Here is a 17714-nt window from a genome sequence, read left to right on the forward strand (position 1 = left end):
GGCATCAGACTTCTCAATGCCCTAGTCCCCTGCGCCCACAGGCACGGCTTTAGCCCCACTAAACTCCAGAGGTGGCAACAAATGACTGGTCAAGTACCCAGGGCTTTCTCCTCAACACCACTGCCAGCATTTGTCTTCTTCTTTGGCCTCACTTCAGTTCTGTTTTTCTCCATCAATGTCTCAAGGGATAAGATCTGCACCAAACACAGTAATCCTCCCATGCACTTGCATTCTTGGGGTCTTTAAACATGGCATTCACACCTAGTCTGCCAGAACAATGTCACTCACTTTCCTAGACTCAGCTCAGATATCACCTCTTCTGGGACACCTTCCCTGATTACCCCTTGATAATGAATTACCCGCAGAGAGTAAGTGGTCCCTTCTCTGAGTTTTTCCAACAGTTGGCTCGTACCTCCATCTCTCTCTCATAACATGGCAGTTTTGTGTTTTCATATCAGTCTCCTCGTAGGCATAAACTGTATAATATGTTTCTTTGCAACCATAGGGCCTAACATTATGCTTGACATACAATAATCATGCTGATTACTGCTTATTGAGTTGCTAGTATATTCCAGGTACTGTTAGGGTCTTGGCATGGATCTGTAAATCTTAATATAAATAAACACTGAGCCCATTTTACATCTGGGAAAGTGAAAAGTGAAAGTGTTAATTGCTCAGCTGTGTCTGACTTTTTGTGACCCCATGGACTGTAGCCCACCAGGCTCATCTTTCCAAGGAATTCTCCAGGCAAGAATATTCAAACCCAGGTCTCCTGCATTGTAGGCAAATTCTTTACCAACATCTGGGAAAGGCTGAAAGAAGTCACAGAACTTGTCCACAGTCGCAGAGCTGGTGGTGCAGACCTAGGATTCATACCCAGATGTTTTAAACATGAAAGCCTGAGCTTTTTCCACATCACTCTGCTCTCTTTTTCAGGAGGTCCTCCATAAGTGCTCATTGAATGAAAAAACAAAGTATTAGTATTCAAAATCACTCATCCCATTGTAGCAGCATAATCCACCAAAAGAAGGCATATGGCAATTGTTTATTCCTCCTATGTACAGAATGGTTTTAAAACCCAGATCCAATAGAATCCTATTGAGTTATCAGGGAAGTATGTGAAAGAGAAAGAAGGTTAAAGATCTCACTTTTTTCCCTTCCTTCTCACTTCTCATCTCGCATCAGAGCGCAGGGGAATCATGAGTTTGCTGAGGGGAAAAGGCGGCCTGGCAGAGGCATCACAACCAACCACAATTACGTGTTAGTAGGACCGTGTGGGTGGATCATCAGCTCCAAGTCGGGTAATTTCAATAGAACACCCAAAGGGAGACTTCAGTCTAATTCAATACATGCTTGCCGACTGCCTGCCTGAGGAAATCTACAGGCCATGAGGACTCTCTGAAAGTCACCAGGTGGGCAAGACTTTGCTCTTCCTTCCATTCCCTTCCAGCTCCTGGAGCAGACATGCCCAAAGCTGACCAGGCAGCTGAGACAGAGCCGGTGTGTCTGGACTGTCAGCCAGGAGGGACATGGGAATCCCTGAGCTCACCCTTTCCCAAGAACCGATATGATGAAGCCCTTTTGATCCTACAGGGATAAAGTTTTCAAAGTTTGGTTCAGTAGGTTAACTATGGAATTAAACTCCCTCTCCCCCTCTTTGGAACTTTTACTCCAAAATAAGCAGAGGGGAGAGAGGTAGGGAAGAAAAATAAGAAGGGTTAGAAAGTGCCAGGGAAAAAGCTGCTGCTTGAAAAAGGGCACTCAGGGAAGGTGGGCTTCAATCACAGACCCACCCAAGGGCTGAGGGAGCAGAGCAGGAGGGCGTCTGGAGCACGCGTTCCAGACAGACAGCAGGAGCGGAAATGCACGGTCCGGGAGGCAGGCACGTGCTGGGCAAGGGTGAGAGCCAACAGGAGGCCAGCTGAGCGGGAGATGGAGAGGAGGACCAAAGTAAGACAGAGAGAATACAGGGCCCAGTGGGCTGTTCTGAGGGCCTTGTGCTTTAGTAACATGGAGAGCTGTTTTACAGGGATGACACTGCTGCCCTGTTGAGAATGAACAGGGGAGGGGAGTGAGTGCAGAAGTGGAAAGACCTCTCAGCAGCCTGTTGTAGTAATCCAGGCTTTGATGATGGCAGCACAGACTAGGGCCGTGGTGGTAGAAGTGATGAAAAGCATTTGGATTCTGGATAAATCTGGCTCCATTATATTTGTAGGACTGGGAAAAAGAAAGGAATCAGTGCTGACTCAGGAGTTTGGGGTCTGAACAATGAGAAGGATGTAAGGTAAAACAGAGAAGGGGCGGGAAGAGCTGGTTTGGCAGGGAGGTTGGGGGGTTTGGCAGGGAGGTTGGGGTGTTTGGATGTGTTAGGTTTCAGATGCCTGTTGAGAGTGAGAATGTGGCATGAGCGGTCAGGAATCTGACTGCACACCAGGAGTCTGGGGTGTAGGGTGAGCTCCAGGCTGGAGGCCAGGCCACAGGAGGGGAGAAAGCAAGGACCCCACAACTTGGATACAAGCCCCAGCTTCACTCTGACAGCTAGAAGGGAAGAAGGCTTTATCCAAGTTTTCATATCCTCATCTGCAGAGTGGAGGTGGTTTAACTGACTTGACAGCTGGAGCCACTGGGAGGGTTTAACAAGGTTTTAGCTGAGCCTAAGACCACATTTGTGAAACGTTAATGCAGAGTACACGGTAGTCCAGTAGATGTTAGCTCTTCCCAGCCCCTTTCTGGGTTGCCAGACCCTATCATGAGGCCATGATCAACACAGCTCGGAGATCAGCTCAGTTCAGTCACTCAGTCATGTCCGACTCTTTGTGACCCCATGGACTGCAGCACGCCAGGCTTTCCTATCCATCACCAACTCCTGGAGCTTACTCAAACTCACGTCCATCGAGTTGGTGATGCCATCCAACCATCTCATCCTCTGCTGTCCCCTTCTCCTCCCGCCTTCAATCTTTCCCAGCATCAGGGTCTTTTCAAATGAGTCAGCTCTTCGCATCAGGTGGCCAAAGTATTGGAGTTTCAGTTTCAGCATCAGTCCTTCCAATGAATAATATTCAAGACTGATTTCCTTTAGGATGGACAGGTTGGATCTCCTTGCAGTCCAAGGGACTTTCAAGAGTCTTCTCCAACACCACAGTTCAAAAGCATCAATTCTTCGGTGCTCAGCTTTCTTTATAGTCCAACTCTCACATCCATACATGACCACTGGAAAAATCATAGCCTGACAAGACAGACCTTTGTTGACAAAGTAATGTCTCTGCTTTTTAATATGCTGTCTAGGTTGGTCATAACTTTTCTCCCAAGGAGTAAGTGTCTTTTAATTTCGTGGCTGCTGTCACCATCTGCAGTGATTTTGGAGCCCCCAAATTTAAAGTTTCTCACTGTTTCCATTGTTTCCCCATCTATTTGCCATGAAGTGATGGGACCAGATGCCATGATCTTAGTTTTCTGAATGCTGAGTTTTAAGCCAACTTTTTCACTCTCCTCTTTCACTTTCATCAAGAGGCTCTTTAGTTCTTCACTCTCTGCCATAAGGGTAGTGTCATCTGCATATCTGAGGTTATTGATATTTCTCCCGGCAATCTTGATTCCAGCTTGTGCTTCATCCAGCCCAGCGTTTCTCATGATGTACTCTGCATATAAGTTAAATAAGCAGGGTGACTGTATACAGCCTTGATGTACTTATTTTCTTATTTGGAACCAGTCTGTTGTTCCATGTCCAGTTCTAACTGTTGCTTCCTGACCTGCATACAGATTTCTCAGGACGCAGGTCAAGTGGTCTGGTATTCCCATCTTTTTAAGAATTTTCCAGTTTATTGTGATCCACACAGTCAAAGACTTTGGCGTAGTCAATAAAGCAGAAGTAGATGTTTTTCTGGAACTCTCTTGCTTTCTCGATGATCCAGTGGATGTTGGCAATTTGATCTCTGGTTCCTCTGCCTTTTCTAAATCCAGGGCCCAGAGATGGCCCTGGGAAAAAAACTTCAACCTGGGGAGCCAGGACTTTATCCTATAAGCAGTAGGAAATACTTCCATGGGAAGTTTTTGAGAAAAGAAATTGTGTTGATGTGGTTGTGTTTAGGATGGATTGGATGATGGGGAGGAGGGGCAAGAATGGGAGCAGGGAGATGGACTGGAATGTGTTGAAAAGCCCTGGAGGTGTCAGGAGGGCCAGGATGGGGGCCCTAGAGATGGAGTTGGGAGCCAGACACATGACCAAGGCCCATCCTCAGCCTCTGGGTCACCAGCATCCTGACACAGACTCTTTCTGAGCTGGAGCAGTGTGGGTGGATTCCTTGAGGCTGCCAGTGGCCCATCTCCCAGACACCTTGTCCAAGGACACCAAGGAGAGGCTGTGGGTCTCTGATAGCAATCATGTCCTCCTGCAAGGGGCTCCCAACCTGGCCCCAGGGACCCCACTTTGAGTAAAGCTTCAGTTATTCATCCTGTTCAATCGAGCAGCTGAGCCTAAGACCCAGCTGTTAGCAGGGAAACTCGCTTCCCTCCAGAGCCCCCAATCTCGATTCTCTTGGCCTGAAAGAAAGAATTCACCCATTTGAGTTGAACGTGTCCTTCTGCATGACGCTGTAACTTCCGGCACATGACGAGCTCTCCCATGAGTGGAAGGCAGTTGGGAGCATCCCCTTCTCTGACTGGGATCAGGAATGGGGCTGGGGCAAATGTTGAAAGGGAAGCCCCATCTGAGGCCATGTTCTCTGTGCCTGCACATGCACACACCCCCACAAAAGTGGGGGGGAGCAAGCGAGCTCAGCGGGGGAGTGAGAGGAAGGTTGAGTTGCTTCCGGAGGACTGAAAGAGAAATGGGTCTGACTTACACACATTGGCAGGTTTTTTTTTTTTTTTTCCTATTCCCAAAGGCTGGAATTTGTCATCCCTTGAGATAGATCTGGCCTACAGATGTGTTTTGTTTGGCCCACAAAATGGCCTGAAAAGTTTTGAATTTGTTGCCAACTTTTAAAAATGAAGAGATTTCACATTAAAAACTGGGATTTAGGCTTCGAAATTGTTTGCTCTAATAACACTGGACCACTCATGTTTTTCTTCCAGTTTTATGAAGATACAATTGATATATAGCACTGTTAAATTTAACGCATGCAACATAATGATTTGACTCAACATACATCATGAAATGATGACCACAAAGTTTACTGAACATTCATCTTCTCATATAGATATAAAATTAAAGAAATGGAAAAGAAAAAATTTCCTGATGAAAATTCTTAGGATTTACTGTCTTAGGACTTTTCATATATAACATACAACAGTGTTAATTGTGTTTACCATGTTGTACATTACCTCCCAAGTACTTAGTTATAGCAAGAAGTTTGGACATTTTGACCGTCTTCATCGAATTCCCTCCCCTATCTCCCACTCCCTCTGGTTGACTCTGTCAATCACCAATCTGTATGAGCTTACTTTTGTTTTAAGATTCCACATATCAGTTCAGTTCAGTGCAGTTCAGTCACTCAGTCATGTCTGACTCTTTGCAACCCCATGAATCGCAGCATGCCAGGACTCCCTGTCCATCACCAACTCCAGGAGTTTACTCAAACTCATGCCCATCGAGTCGATGATGCCATCCAGCCATCTCATCCTCTGTCGTCCCCTTCTCCTCCTGCCCCCAATCCCTCCCAGCATCAGGGTCTTTTCCAATGAGTCAACTCTGTGCATAAGGTGGCCAAAATATTGGAGTTTCAGCTTTAGCATCCACATATAAGTGAGATCAAACAATACTTGTCTTTCTGTCTGATTTATCTCACTTAGCATAATGCCTTTAAGGTCCATCCATGTTTTGCAAATGGCAAGATTTCATTCTTTTTTATGGTTGAATAATATTCCATATATATATATATACACACACACACACACACACACACACACACACACACACACAGTTACTGTAGCCCACCAGGCTCCTGTGTCCATGGGGATTCTCTAGGCCAGAATACTGGAGTGGGTAGCATTTCCCTTCACCAGGGGATCTTCCCAACCCGAGGATGGAACCCAGGTCTCCCACATTGCAAGTGTATTCTTGACTGTCTGAGCCACTAGGGAAGCCCTGTATATACATACACACACACACAATTATTTATCCTTCAGAGGGCGCTTGGGTTGTTCCATGCCTTGACTACTATAAATAATGCTGCAATAAATATGGGGGTGCATATATCTTTTCCAGCTAGTATTTTCAGTTTCTTCAAATAAATACCAAGTGGAAATGGTGGATCATGTGGCAGTCTATTTTTAACATTTTGAAGAGCCTCCCTACTGTGCTCCATAGTGGCCGCACCAATTTATGTTCCTGCCAGAAGTGCACACAGGTTCCCTTTTCTCCACATCTTCACCAACACTTGTGATCTCTTGTATCTTGTCTTAACAGGTGTGAGGATATATCATTGTGATTTCAATTTGCATTTCCCTGACAAGAGAGTGATGTTGAGCATCTTTTCATGTACCTATTGGTCACCTGTGTGTCTTGTGTGGAAAAATGTCTCTTCAGATCTTCCTGTTTTTTAAGTCATATTGGGGTTTTTTGCTATTGAGCTGTGTAGATTCTTATTATATTTTCAATATTAATTTCTTATGAGATATGATTTGCAAATATTTTTTCATTTAGTAGTTGTCTTATTTTGTTGATGGTTTCCTTTTTTGTGCAAAATCTTTTTAGTTTATCCATTTATTTTTGCTTTTTTCTGCTTTTAGTGTCCGATTCAAACAATCATCTGCAAGACCAATATCAAGGAGCTTATCATCTGTTTTCTTTTAGGAGGTTTATGATATCAGTTCATACATTTGTCTGTAACCCATTTGAGTTAACTTTGGTGTGTAGCGTAAGATAGGGGTCCAGTTTCATTCTTTCACATGTGGCCGTACAATTTTCCTAACACCATTTACCAAAGAGACTGTCCTTTCCCCATCATATAGCCTTTACTCCTTTGTCATAATTGGCCATCTGTGTGTGGGTTTATTTCTTGACTCCCTATTCTGTTCCAGCAATTTACATCTGGGTTTTTTGCCAATATCATACTATTTTGACTACTATAGCTTTGTAATATAGATTGATATCAAGGAGCATGATGCCTCCAGCTTTGCTCTTCATTCTTAAGATTGCTTTGTCTATTTGGGGTCTTTTGTGGTTCTCCACAAATTATAAGAATGTTTATTACTGTGAAAAATGCCATTGGAATTTTGATAAGAATTATATTGAATCTGTAGATTGATTTGTGTAGTATGGACATTTTAATGATATTTTCCAATCCATGAGCACACAATATCTTTCCATTTATTTGTGTCATCTTAATTTCTTTTATCAACATCTTACAGTTTTCAGTGTACAGATCTTTTGCTTCCTTGGTCAAATCCCTAGGTATTTTTTCATGCAATTGTAAGTGGGATTTTTTAAAAATTTCCCTTTCTGATAGTTCTTTGTTAGTGTATAGAAATGCAACAAATATTTGTGTATTGATTTTGTATAGAAATGCAACAAACATTTCTGTATTGATTTTATATCCTGCAACTTTGCTGAATTTGTTCAGGAAAATTGTAGTGAGGTTTTTTGGGGGTTTTTTTTGTTTTTTTTCCTAGTCTTTGAGGGTTTCTATATATAATATGGCGTTGCAAACAGTGACAGTTTCCCTTTTCCTTTCCAATCTGGCAACTTTCACTTCTTGACTAATTGCTCTTGGGCTGGTATTCTTGAAGCAACACTCAGGAGGTCTGTAGGGTTGCCCGCCGCACTTTTGAAATGGAATAGCACTGCTCACCACAACCACCCCCGCCCCCCCATCCCCACCTGGCCTGATTAGCGTATGAGTTTGCAAGCCCTGGTTTAAAGTAAGAGCAGACTGAGCAATTCATGAACTCAATTTGAGAGCAGATTCAGTGTTTACCGAATTCAGAAGTGAACTGAGAAAGAATGTGAGGGAAGTTGCAGCATCAAAGAGAGGTGATACACTTACCCAGACTGTTATAATGAGTGTACTGAGGCTTGATTTCCCAAGGACCTCTTTTATTCTGTCATCAGAAAGGGGCCTCTCCTGCAAACCCACTTGTGCTGAGCTCTGAGCCCATCAGAATCTGTAAAGTACACCAGAGGTCCAACCTGCTTCCAGTCCACCCCCATGAGCAGTGAGCTCACGGACCCAGGAATTTTTGCAAGAAGGAGGTTCATTTTCTCTTCCTACTTCCGCCTCTCCCTTGCAGAAAAGACAAAAATTCCATGGCACATGCCCCCAGTGTCAGCATTTTTATATTAAGATAGATTTGCCTCCGTTCACTTTGATATAGGAGCTCAGGATCTCAACTCTGTTATTAACAAAACTGATCTTCAGAGCTGCTTTAAACAGATGGCATATCCAAAGTGGTTGAAAAATGGTTTACCACGTTCCTTGTATTCATCCTTCATGGCTGTCACCCATCACCACCTGAGAGTACTTAATGCTCAGGATAACTAAAGGGAGAATAAATCCTGTTTGCTTTGAATACAACCCAGGGTTCAGCATATGTTCCTGTATTGGCCAAGGCTAATCAGCTCTTTCCCCCTCCTCCCCTGACTTATGCCTGTAAATCAAGAGGCCCCAGGATCAGTCAACACGAAAGAGATAATTAGCAAGTACAAGCTGCTACCTTCATAGATCACCCTGTGCCTCAGATTCAAGCTCATCCAAGAAGCTGAAACAAGCAACATTACACAAGTGTGAGTCGCTTTAGCAGAACCTTTCTCATACAAAGCTTATGAGTCTGAAGGTTTAAATATACCCTCCCTGGCTATTGTAAGGATAGCTGGGGTATGGGACAGAGGGGAGTGATCTTAGCCATTTTATTATGTTTTCCTTTCCTGGACTAAAATGTGTCTTCGGAACCTCAAGGATCTGAAACAGAAGTGGTTTCTTAATGGCATAGTCTTGGCATTCAGAGATCTTTAAATACCTTGCCCCTCCTCACAGATGTGGCAGCAGAACAAGATGCTACTTTTTTCCACTGGGATATGCTCCATCCCCTCAGAAGTCCATGGCTTGTGCCTTTGCCGGTTATTTGTCCAATTGGAAGATTCATTTCCTGCTCTGGCAGGGCACATGGTGAAGAGCATTGCTGCCCCAAGAAAAGAAAGACTGTTTCTAGTCCAACAAAATAGTCTAGGAACTTCCTTCCCATGTGTTGCTAGTCTGAGACTGCTGGCTTACAGAGAAGTGTTCCACTCATGTGTTTATGACTTTGGAGCTGCTCAACTGCATGCTGGCTTTTATTTTTTCCATCACACAATGTTTCTTCCAATTTTTGAGCTTCTCATATCAACCACTTTGCTATTTTTAAGCAGAACAATTCAAAGCCAAAGTGGCTCATCAAAACAGTAAAATCTCACCAGTTCAAGCAAGAAGCTTATACTCTTTCAGGAAGGGGAAAACTAGTATGAGAAGCTAGAGGCCCATTTCATCTTCTGTAAGATAAAGATGTAGGTCGGGTTGTATAATCAGAGTCGTTTTCTACTAATATTAAAACCACATAAAATCATCATCATTGATTATAAGAAGCATCATGTTTTATGTACCAACAAGAAAATTTTAAAAACTGTCACTGGTTAAATTATTCCAAAACACTTAAAGATATCCTCGCAAAGCATGAGTTGGTCAGATCAGACTTCAAAATCCATTCAGACCTCTCCTGCCCTCTAGTTGTATTGTTTGGCATGAAAGAGGTCCATTCTTTTGGATGATGTGACACCACTTTTCATCTTCTTGGTGGTATCTTTCTTTCTAAGCAAATAAAGCATCTGCTTGTCTCTTCACAAGAAAACTGGAAATTGCTGTCCTTCTAATGACAAATATTTACTTTGCCAATGTCAAATTTACATAACACTGCTCTGTTTTTGAGAGTTTCTATTTATACAGTTACTTTTCATTTCAATGCTTAATTGTAATGTAATCTTTTCTAAGACAATGAGCAGCATTTAAACTTCTTGGCCTAGTACCAAGAGTGGATGCAACTCAATGTAAGGGACAAGCTGGACACCTTTGACCACATTTGCCATGCTCGGACAGTGGCATTTGCATCATGACTGCAGCTTGGCAACTGAAGTTTTGGGACCCCATCCATCTCCCATGCACCCTGATCTCAAAGAAGTTAATGTGATAAAACAGGAAACTTAGATGGTTCAATTATGGAAGTGGCTACAGTCTGTTGAGAATTTTCTCTATATCTGGCAAGATACTAAACTCTTGCCAAGACCTAATATCTAGCAGACTTCACAGCAAACCAAGATGTATGTGCAGATTAGAAAGTTTAACCACGTTAACAAAATTTTCCCAGATGACACAGCTAGGTAAATTTCAGAGCAAAGATTTCCATCCAGACAGAGGCCCTTCTATCCACCCACTCTATGGTTCTCTCAGGCCATATCAATCATGGGCACATCAACTGCAGGCTGCTTTTGAGAGCCAAAGAGGCTCTCAAAGTGTTATCTAAAATAGCTCAACCATATCCAGTTTTCTGTAATGAGTTGATGAAAATAATTTATAAATTAACATCCATTAAATGCAAATGGCCACTTCTTACAGGGACTCCCCCATTTGATTTCTGCCTTCATAACCACTGGGAAGTTGGTGTAAGGCTGGCTACATCCTCACCACAACAATGGAAGGGTGAAATCATCAGCATTTTCTGATCGAAGCCTACCTAAGAGCTGAGATGACTTGCCTAGTGACAATGGAAGGGCATTCACAGCAAAAATATGGACTCAGATCAACTCAAACCTTGGTCTCCTGGCTCTTAGGCTTGCTCTTTAATGTGGAGGGTGAATGGATGTAGACCTATTTTTTTTAAGACTGTGAATGTTGTTTTACTTTCCCAATGTTAGGAGACGGGCACGTTTTTAGTGCATGGGAGCCCCCAATCCCCAGTGCCTCAGAGGCCTGGCCACTCTGAGACCAGCCCCAAGGCAGGGGGGGGACTGGAAGCCAGCAAGCCGGCCTCCAGAGAGCCCTGGTGCTGAGCGAACTCCTGTGGCTTTGTAATGCGGGCGATTCTATTTCCATGGACGGTTAAATATGGAATCTGGGAGGAGTTTTGTGTTTATGTTCAGTGGTTTGGGAAACTAAACCCAAAAGAAAGGACTGAGAGGGTGACTAAGAGCTTTCATGGTCAAGATAAACCCCAGCAAGAAGGAATTACCACGTCCAAATAGTTGAAGATAGCCAGCCTCAAGCCCTAGTCTTTGTGACCCCATGACAATTCTCACAGTTTGCATTTCAGGCACCAGGATAGAGAGTGTTTTAATAAAATGCAATAAACAAACTTTAAAAACTGTTCTCTCAAGTTGTTCGTTCGTTTGATTGGCGAGTGTATATTGACTTACCTCCATGTGCAAAGAGAGGGGGGCCGGGGGGAGCAGACCAATTCCCGAGGGCAGCAAGCCCGCGCACTGGGAGAGGCCCAGTTGAGCAGTGCGAAAAGCCTTCTCTGACCTCCTTCTGGCTTTGTTGCAGCTGCAAAGGTGCCTCCCACTATGGCCTCACTAAAGACAGGAAGAGGCGCTCTCAGGATGGCTGCTCAGATGGCAGCGCCAGCCTCACAGCAACAGCACTGTCCCCAGAGATTTCCACAGTTCCCACCGTCTCCTTAATGACAGATGAGCCTGGCCTAGACAACCCTGCCTACGTGTCCACAGCCGAGGACGGTCAGCCAAACAGCACCCTGGACTCTGGCCGGAGCAACCGAACAAGGGGTGAGTCAAACGGGTGGTTGTCCGGGAATGGGCTCCTCCGCCGTGGGACTGCCCTCTGTGAAACGGTCACTGTGGACAGTCCTAGAAATGTTTTGTTTAAGAGGAAATCGTTCTGGTAGTTTTGGCCACAACCCAACGTCCAGTTCTCCAAAGTGAAATGAAACCACGAGGACTTGAGATCATTAGAAACGTGTGTAATCTGACTTGGTGAAAGGAGTTGAAGTTAGACCTGGTGATTCATCACTCCCGCGGCGTCCATACCTTCCCGCCCAGGCAACTCGAGAAAAGTGCTGTCATATTCCATCTGGCCTTGGAAAAAAAAAAGACAAGCAGATTTTAAATAAACCGTCCATATTTCGTTGTAGAAAACTGCGAACATACAGATAAGCAAATTGTATCATCCCACCACCTAGAAGTAATCACCGTTTGCATTCCGTTGTGTGTCTTACCAGCTGTGTCCATAAAAAAGACCTTTTTCTCTCTTGTCTTCAGCACGGCCCTTTGAGCGATCCACCATCAGAAGCAGATCCTTTAAAAAAATAAACCGAGCCTTGAGTGTTCTTCGAAGGACAAAGAGTGGAAGTACCGTTGTCAGCCAAGCTGATCAGGGACGAGAGGATTCTGAAAACACCACTATCCCTGATGGTAAGTTACTTCCCCATGAGGCTGGGCGTGGCCTGGGCTTCCAGAATGACTCCAGGGGTGATGACGATGGGACTAGACCTCACTTTCTATGACACCTCTCTTCCCAAGGGCATAAATATTTTTTACCTTGATTACCCTACTTCTTATATAAGTAACCAAAGGCACAAATTACTCCCCCCCGCCTTTTTCTTCTGGCTACATTGGGTACTTGTTGTGGCTCAGGGGCTTCTCTACTTCTGCATGGCCGTAGTTGCTCCACCACACATGTGATCTTAGTTCCTGAACCAGGGGTCATCCCCTGCATTGGAAGGCAGATTCCCAATGACTGGACCATCAGGAAAGTCCCTATTGTTCTCTTTTTACATAGACTGAGGGAAAAGATTTTGGAACCCTTACTTTCAGGTCTTAGCTTAGTGTATATAAAGAATAATATGGTTAAGTGAAGAGCAGTTAGAACAGAGCCTGGCACATAGTAAATGCTATATGAGTATTTATTCTTATTACCACCTTGTGTGATGCGTGATTCTGAGGGTTTTCTATGTATTAATTCATGTACTCCTCAACAACTCTATGAGGGAGCTACAGTTATCATCCCTGTTTTATAGATGAGGAAACTGAGGTACCAGGCAGTTACTTAGTTTGCCCCTTCTGAAGTTGGAATCCGAATAATGTGGCTCTAAAATTCATGCAAAGAAAGTTTCTGGATCTTAGATTTTATATCTTTTTTCCAACATAAATGGAGCTGAGAAAATACTGTCCTGTCCTTTTATTTTCATCTTACATTAGAACTTCACAGCAGTAACAGTAATAACTAAAAGAATTCTTTTGAGCTTTCCTGGGTGCCAGGTAGTGCTCTAAGGCATTTAAAGGTCGCAATGATAAGAGATGGGGATTGTGATTCTCAGTTTACAGAAGAAACCAAGATTTAGAGAGACTGGGTAACTAGCCCGAAGTCACCCAACTGGAAAATGGCAGTCCTGGGATTTTTAATTTGTGTTCTCTGGCTCCAGAGCCCACTCGTTTACTCACTGGATTAAAGTGCCCTCCGCTCCTTCAAGGTTGGGGAGTGAAAGAAAGTGAAAGTATTAGTCGCTCCGTCATGTCCGACTCTTTGAGACTCCATGGACTGTAGCCCACCAGGCTCCTCTGTCCATGGAGTTCTCCAGGCAAGAATACTGGAGTGGGTTGCCATTCCCTTCTCCATGGGATCTTCCCAACCCAGGGATTGAACCCGGGTCTCCTGCATTGCAGGCAGATTCTTTTCCCTCTGAGCCACCAGGGAAGCCCCCTCAAGGTTGGGGGGTAAACCCCAAACGTCTGTCTTTATCATGTTCTCGGAGAACTTTGAGCAGTTGTATAAGACCCCCCCTTAGCTCTCTTACCCTGAACATATACTACATGCTCTCACTATGCTCACCGCCGTCCTGTACACACTGTCTTTCTCTCACTCCCATGTTGTTGTCCAACCTGTCCTCTTCCTTGCCTTCAGCTGGCATCCTAATTTCTCTTTCCAGGCTCCGCATAGGCTTTGCCTCCTCCTGGGGGCCCTCTGTGACTCCCCCAGTGCTCTCTCCTTTGTGCTCTTAAAGCACCTGTATCTCTGTTACAGCAACGTCACCTTTCATTGTAACTCTACCAGTGGGGGCAGGGGTTCTTCATCTAAGTCTTTGTGTTCTCAAGGCCAAGCACAGTATCTAGTACATAATAGTTTTCACCGAATGTTTCTGCAATGAATAAAAGGATTATAACTTCCTTTCTGCCAGTCTTCCCCCTTATTAAAGCCTCCTTAATTCCATTCCACATAAAGTTTTCTCTTGCCTGAATAAGACTGATTTGCATGTTTATTGCAGAAACTTTTAAAAATAAGAGATTACTATGTGTAGGACATTGGCCTGAGCTTTGTGCTTTTTTAAAATTGAAGTATTGTTGATTTACAATATTGTATTAGTTTCAGATGTACAACATAGTGATTCATTATTTTTATAGATTATACTCCATTTAAAGTTATTATAAAATATTGACTATATTCACTGTGCTGTAAAATATTTCCTTATAGCTTGCTTATTTTGCATAAGCAGTTTATACCTTTTTCCCCGTTGTGTGCCTCCCCCTTCCCCTCTCCCCACTGGGTACATACTAGTTTGATCTCTATATATGTGGATCTGTTTTTTCATTTGTTTTCATTTTCCAGATTCCACATGGAAGTGATAACATAAAGTATTTGTATTTTTCTATCTGACTTATTTTACTTAGCATAAAATCCTCAGGTCCATCTACACTGTTGTAAATAGCAGAAGTCCATTCTTTTCATGGCTGAGTAGTATTCCAGTATACATACCACATCTTCTTTTTTCATCTGTTGATGGACACTTAGGTTGCTTCCACCTCTTGGTTATCTTGGTAAATAGTGCAGCTGTGAACATTGGAATCCATGTATCTTTTCAGATTAATGTTTCTGTTTTCTTTGGATGTATACCCAGAAATGGAATTGCTGGATCATATGATAGTTCTAGTTTTAGTTGTTTGAAAGCCTCCCTATTGTTTTCTGTAGTGGCTGCATCAGTTTACATTCCCACCAACAGTGTACCACTGTTCCCTTTTCTCTTCATCCTCACCAACATTTGTTATTTGAAGAATTTTTGATGATAGCCATTCTGACAGGTGCGAGGTGATTAACAATGTTGAGCATCTTTCTATATGCCTGTTGGCCAGCTGTATGTCTTCTTTAGGAAAATACCTATTTGTATCTTCTCCCCTTTTTAAATCAGGTTATTTGGTTTTTTTGATAGAATTGCATGAGCTGTTTATATATTTAGGCTCAGTGATTTTATATAAGAAACTGCCTGCCAATGCAGGAGACAGAGGAAATACAGCTTCAATCCCTGGGTCAGGAAGATCCCCTGGAGAAGGAAATGGCAGCCTACTCTGGTGCTGTTGCCTAGGGAATCCCATGGAGAGAGGTGCCTGGCAGGCTACAGTCCACAGGGTCACAAAGAGCCAGACACAACTGAAGCAGCTTAGGACGCACGGAGGACTTTTATACAAAGATTACAAAATCTAGTTCCTGGCTTCAAGGGGTTCATTCAAGACTAACAGAAAATAAAATACCATGAAGAGGGAGATATAAATAAATGAAAGTGGGGGCCACCAGAAGAGACACACCACTTCCCAATGGGACAGTGTAGTCCATGTTTAAGGGGCAGTTATGACCTGGACAGGCACTGGGATCTTGACTGTGTGTTGGGAAGTTGGGGAAGATGAGGTTAAAGCTGGATTAGAAGAGTCCTGGAGGCCATCTAGGAGTCTTGACTTGGGGCAGCGAACACACCTGAATGCTTTTGCATCAAGTTACAGCAGAATCGAAACTTTATTTCACGAAGATGAAGACTGCAGCTACATTATGTGTGTAGGGGCTTTGCATGGGAGAGAAGGAAATTTCCTTTTCTGCTCCAGGACCTACTACTTCACAATGGGGGAGGGACTAAGATTCAGTGAGGCTGGTACAGGATTTGTGAGGTAACAGAGATTTCAAAAATGACCGTAGGGTCTCATTGCTTCAGTAACCCATGGTTAGTGTGGTGAACTTCCATGGTTTATCCATCATTTTCATATCGGTAAAGAGATTGGCTTTGATATTTACCAGTCATATGACCTGGATGGTTTACTTGACTCCTGTAAGCTTTAGCATCTCATCATCTAAAAAAAAACAGGGATAATAATAACCTAGTTCCAATCTTAATCTATTGTGAGGACTAAACAAACAAACAAAAATATGCAAATTGCTTAGCTGAATGGTCAGCATATAATAAACACTTCGTAAATGATACTATATTCCTTGGTCCTTAAGTAAGGACACAATATTGGACAACTGTTTTTTTTCAGACCAGCACCGAGTGGGAATTAAAAATTTCATTAACTCTTGAAGGTCTCATTATTGTGGCTGTAATTAACTTTTTCAACTATGACTGAGTATGTCCTTTCAGACTATCAAAACAAACGGCCTTGATTGGTTTAGATTTGGGAGCGTGGTTTTTGTAACTCTGTTGGGAGAAGGGTAGAAAGGGAGGGGGAGAAGAGCAAAAATCAGCAGCTTTGATGATTATTTCCAAATCTTTCTTAGCTCAAAATGAATTTTTAAAAGAACTTCCATCCCCTTGTCACCAGACCTGTTCCAACAAGTACTTGTGGATAACGCCTACTTAAGGTAATCAAAGCAGTTTAGACATTAATTGAACTTGATCACTCAAGCACTGTTAGCACCAGGAGCTGACAGATGAAGACTGCTGCCCACAGCCTTACAACAAAGCCCAATTGCTTACATTAAATCAAAGCCCAACGGCAGTCAAGGGCCCGCATTTGCAATGTCTCTGGCTTCCTCTGGCCACTAAATTTCTTTGTTTATCATGCTCTCTCGTACTTAGAAATAATTTTAATTCTTTCTGTATTGTTCCTAGAGAGTTCAGTACTTGTTAATGAACTTGGAGTTTATCAGGGAAAATGAACTAAGGTCATGGGTTTTGAAAATAGTCACAAAGAGTGTTTTATGTAGAACTAGGCCTACAGTTTTGATCTTTTCCAGTGATATAATTAAGGGAGAATCTTAGGGCAATGGCTGCTGTCAGCAGCTCCAGGAGACAAAAGTAACCCCACCTTCAATGTCCAGACTCCAGCCTCCAGCATCTCGGGAAGAGCTGCGGCTCCTGCCACGCTGGGTGTCCTGTGGCCAGCTGGTGTTGCCTCTGTACCCGTCTATTCCCACCGAGGCGGAGAAGCATGCCAGTTGGCACTGCTGGCTCAGTAGAGTGTGTGTCTATAGAGCAAGTCCCCTGTGGGCCTGCTGCCAGCTATGAAGGAGGGAGCCTAACAGAAGCCCCAGGTTCTGACCCGGTTCTGGGGGCCACCACTGAACTGCCACCTCCAGCCGGTCATGTCACTTCCGTTCTCCCAGCTCACGCATCCTCACTTGTGAAATAAAGGTTTGACTGTGGCTGACTTTATTTTCTGGGGCTCCAAAATCACTGCAGATAGTGATTGCAGCCCTGAAATTAAAAGAACCTAGACAGCGTATTAAAAAGCAGAGACAGTACTTTGTCAACAAAGGTCCGTCTAGTCAGGGCTATGGTTTTTCCAGTGGTCGTGTATGGATATGAGAGTTGGACTATAAAGAAAGCTGAGCACCGAAGAGATGATGCTTTTGAACTGTGATCTTGGAGAAGACTCTTGAGTCCCTTGGACTGCAAGGAGATCCAACCAGTCCATCCTAAAGGAGATCAGTCCTGGGTGTTCAGTGGAAGGACTGATGCTGAAGCTGAAACTCCAATAC

The 17714-nt window shown here is 43.6% G+C and overlaps 1 protein-coding gene across 3 annotated transcripts in view; it reads left to right on the forward strand.

Annotated features, from left to right (window-relative positions):
• Positions 1-17714, forward strand: part of LNX1 (ligand of numb-protein X 1) — a 128938-nt gene that overhangs the window by 78247 nt on the left and 32977 nt on the right. For all 3 annotated transcript variants that reach the window (XM_061145953.1, XM_061145954.1, XM_061145955.1), the window contains 2 exons: positions 11508-11746; positions 12239-12391. In XM_061145953.1, the coding sequence (XP_061001936.1) occupies positions 11508-11746; positions 12239-12391 (392 nt within the window). The remainder of the gene's footprint in view (positions 1-11507; positions 11747-12238; positions 12392-17714) is intronic.

The sequence above is a fragment of the Dama dama genome, chromosome 6, assembly GCF_033118175.1.
Source record: "Dama dama isolate Ldn47 chromosome 6, ASM3311817v1, whole genome shotgun sequence".
Classification (NCBI taxonomy): domain Eukaryota; kingdom Metazoa; phylum Chordata; class Mammalia; order Artiodactyla; family Cervidae; genus Dama; species Dama dama.